This window comes from Arachis stenosperma, chromosome 4, assembly GCF_014773155.1.
Source record: "Arachis stenosperma cultivar V10309 chromosome 4, arast.V10309.gnm1.PFL2, whole genome shotgun sequence".
Classification (NCBI taxonomy): Eukaryota; Viridiplantae; Streptophyta; class Magnoliopsida; order Fabales; family Fabaceae; genus Arachis; species Arachis stenosperma.
In genome coordinates, this window is record NC_080380.1 from 28,358,875 (window position 1) to 28,361,944 (window position 3,070).

A 3,070-nucleotide genomic window follows, 5' to 3' on the forward strand; every position below is an offset into this window, starting at 1 on the left:
TGCACTTTAAGTTTCAGTCATTTAATTTCTTGTTCTTTAAGATTCAGCACCTTTACTTCCAGTTCCTTTTAATTTCTGCAATTCTCCCCTTCCCCCTTTACATTTCCTGTTGTTTACTTACTGTTGGACACAAATCACTCAACCAATACTTGATTCGCTTGACTAAATCAACCACTAAACTAAAATTGCTCAATCCTTCAATCCCTGTGGGATCGACCTCACTCATGTGAGTTATTATTACTTGATGCGACCCGGTACACTTGCCGGTGAGTTTTGTGTCGGATCATTTTCCGCACATCAGCTACGACGACTCACCACCTTCACCCCTGCCTCCACCACCACCGGGGTCACAGTCACAGCCAGTTTGGGACGATTGAAAGCGGTCCTACCTGGCTGGGTGGATCTCGAAACATCGAGAAGTCGTCATGAATCCTCGATGGTCGACGAGATCCAATTCAGTGAGGCATTTTAGATTCATACTACTGACTAGCAGAACATGCAGCGTATGGTGGAGCAATTTTGTACGGGTAGAGAGTAGAGTCTCAGACAGCATCATTATCATTTGTCTGCTCCCATATATACTTTAGTTTGGGTACTATTCATACACCGGTCCGAGCTATAAAGTCGAGTTGGATGAAGACAAAGGGACTGACCTCATAAAAGGTTGGCCCTCCGCCGAACTCTTCACAAAAAACTCGGACAAACATCACAGAGGTCCAAGAAAGGCCTAAAATAGAATAACCATTACCTACTAGAAGCCGGTTGACCAAAAGATAAAGATCTTCTCCACCAAAAGATAAGATTAGATAACCAACTTATCTTAAAGGAAGATCAACAAGCACTACTATAAAGACACTGGAGCACCCAGGTATAACTCATACTCCAATTCTACAAAAAACCTGCATAAAGCCCGTACTGACTTAAGCATCGGAGTTTCTTGCAGGTACCACCACCCTTCGGTGATTGAAGACCAGCATCATCTTCTAGGTCAACAAGTCAGACGCGGCAGCCTCATCCAGATCTGAAAATCTCATCCGAGGTCGACTTCTTTGTTTCAGGTAACCCTCGTAACATTGGCGCCATTACCGGGGAACCTGGAAGTCATCCCATCACGATGGCAAACAACCCTGCCAACGACCACAACTCTGGTCTAGAGGAAGGAACGCCGCTGAAGAACACGGATGCCACCCCAAAGGATACACCCCAATCCAAGGGAAACAAGCAACCCCCAAACACAAAAATTTTAGATGCAATCCGTAAACAACAGGATTGCCTCAAACAGCTCGATCAAGAAGCTGAATGGTAGCGGAAGGCCGAACAAGATCTCTGGAGAGAAACAAGACGGCGTCGAAAGCTAGAAGACAAGCTCTTGAAACTTGAAGCCGACCTCAAAACTAAAACCACTCGGCCCCACCGCGAAGATAGCCCTCACAAGGACCAAGACCCGTTCACAAAAGAAATCATGAAAGCTAAAGTCCCCAAGGACGTTAAAGCTTCTAACATGACACCATATGATGGTACATCCGATCCAGGCCATCACCTCAATAATTTCAAAAGCCGGATGTACCTCATGGATGCCTCGGACGTGACTCACTGCAAAGCTTTCCTGACTACTTTGACCAAAACGGCAATAAAATGGTTCGATAGTCTGCCTCCAATATCGATCGCAAGCTTTGACGATCTGGCCAAAAAGTTCCTCGCCAGGTTCTCCATCCAGAAGGACAAAGCCAAGCATTCCCCGAGCTTACTAGGAATTAAATAGGGAGATCGGGAAAGCCTCCGCAGCTACATGGAAAGATTTAATAGAGCATGCCTTGACATACAAAATCTTCCAACAGAAGCGGCCATCATGGGGCTCATCAACGGCCTACGAGAAGAACCTTTTAGTCACTCCATATCCAAAAAATACCCAATATCTCTGAACGAGATACAGGAACGGGCAAAAAAGTACATCAATATGGAGGAGAACTCCCGATTAGGAGAAACCTTAAAGATTGGATTCTCCTACCAACCTTGGGATAAGGATAAAGAGTCCAGGAAAAAAGAAGACCAATTTGCTGAGAAGCCCAGGAAATATTACAACTACACCCCTCTTCAGGTGTCCCTTGTAGATGTCTACCGAGAAATATGCAACACGGAAAAGATTCCACCCCCTCGTTCGATTAAACATAAGAGAGGAGGAAGTCGGACAGAGTATTGCAAATACCATCGAATTTATGGGCACCCTACCAACGAGTGCTACGACTTGAAGAATGTCATAGAAAAGCTGGCCCAAGAAGGGAGATTAGATTGGTTCCTAGCCAATAGAGTGGATGAGCCAAAAAAGAAAAGAAGGAACGAAGAGAATGGAAGAGCTGAACGTCCCCCTAACACCCCTGAAAGACATATCCACATGATCAATAGAGGATTTTCAGGAGGAGGAATTTCTAAATCATCAAGCAAAAGACACCTTAAAGAGGTGTACCATGTTAGGGAAGGGGACAGGTCACCCGAGCTCCCCACTATCACCTTCACTCAAGAAGACGCCATGGGCATCATTCTTGGGCATGATGACCCCGTAGTCGTTACCATCATATTAGCCAATGCCAATCTCCACCGAACATTGGTTGACCAAGGAAGCTCTACGGATATACTGTTCAAATCCGCCTTCGACAAGCTTGGCTTACAAGAGAAAGAGCTCAAAGCATATCCTAATAGCCTATTTGGACTCGGAGACGCCCCAATCCAGCCACTTGGATACATTCTGCTACACACGACCTTCAGAAAGGGGACACGATCTAGACGCTAAGCATAGACTACATTGTAGTCGGCATGAGCTCTCTATACAACGCCCTCACAGGTCGGTCAACGCTAAATCAGCTCGCCGCGGTGGTCTCCACTCCTCATTTATGCCTGAAGTTCCCAACTCTAGAAGGGATCGCCACCATAAAGGGAGAGCAAAAACTCGCATGATGCTGTTATAACGAAAATCTGAACCTTAAAGACGACCCCAGAGGACAAGAAACTCACACTATTGAACTCGGGAGAATCCGAGCTCACGAAGAACTTCCTCCTCAACCAGAAGGTGAGA

General features: G+C 45.8%; 1 protein-coding gene across 1 annotated transcript; it reads left to right on the top strand.

Annotated features, from left to right (window-relative positions):
* The first annotated feature begins 1,789 nt into the window (after window positions 1–1,789).
* LOC130974822 (uncharacterized) lies at window positions 1,790–2,788 on the top strand. Its single transcript, XM_057899668.1, has one exon. The coding sequence runs from the start codon at window positions 1,790–1,792 to the stop codon at window positions 2,786–2,788; it is 999 nt and encodes a 332-aa protein (XP_057755651.1).
* Window positions 2,789–3,070: the final 282 nt, after the last annotated feature.

Excerpts from the sequence above, each read along its gene's own strand:
- LOC130974822 (XM_057899668.1), top strand. The coding sequence starts at position 1,790 with ATGGAAAGATTTAATAGAGCATGCCTTGACATACAAAATCTTCCAACA.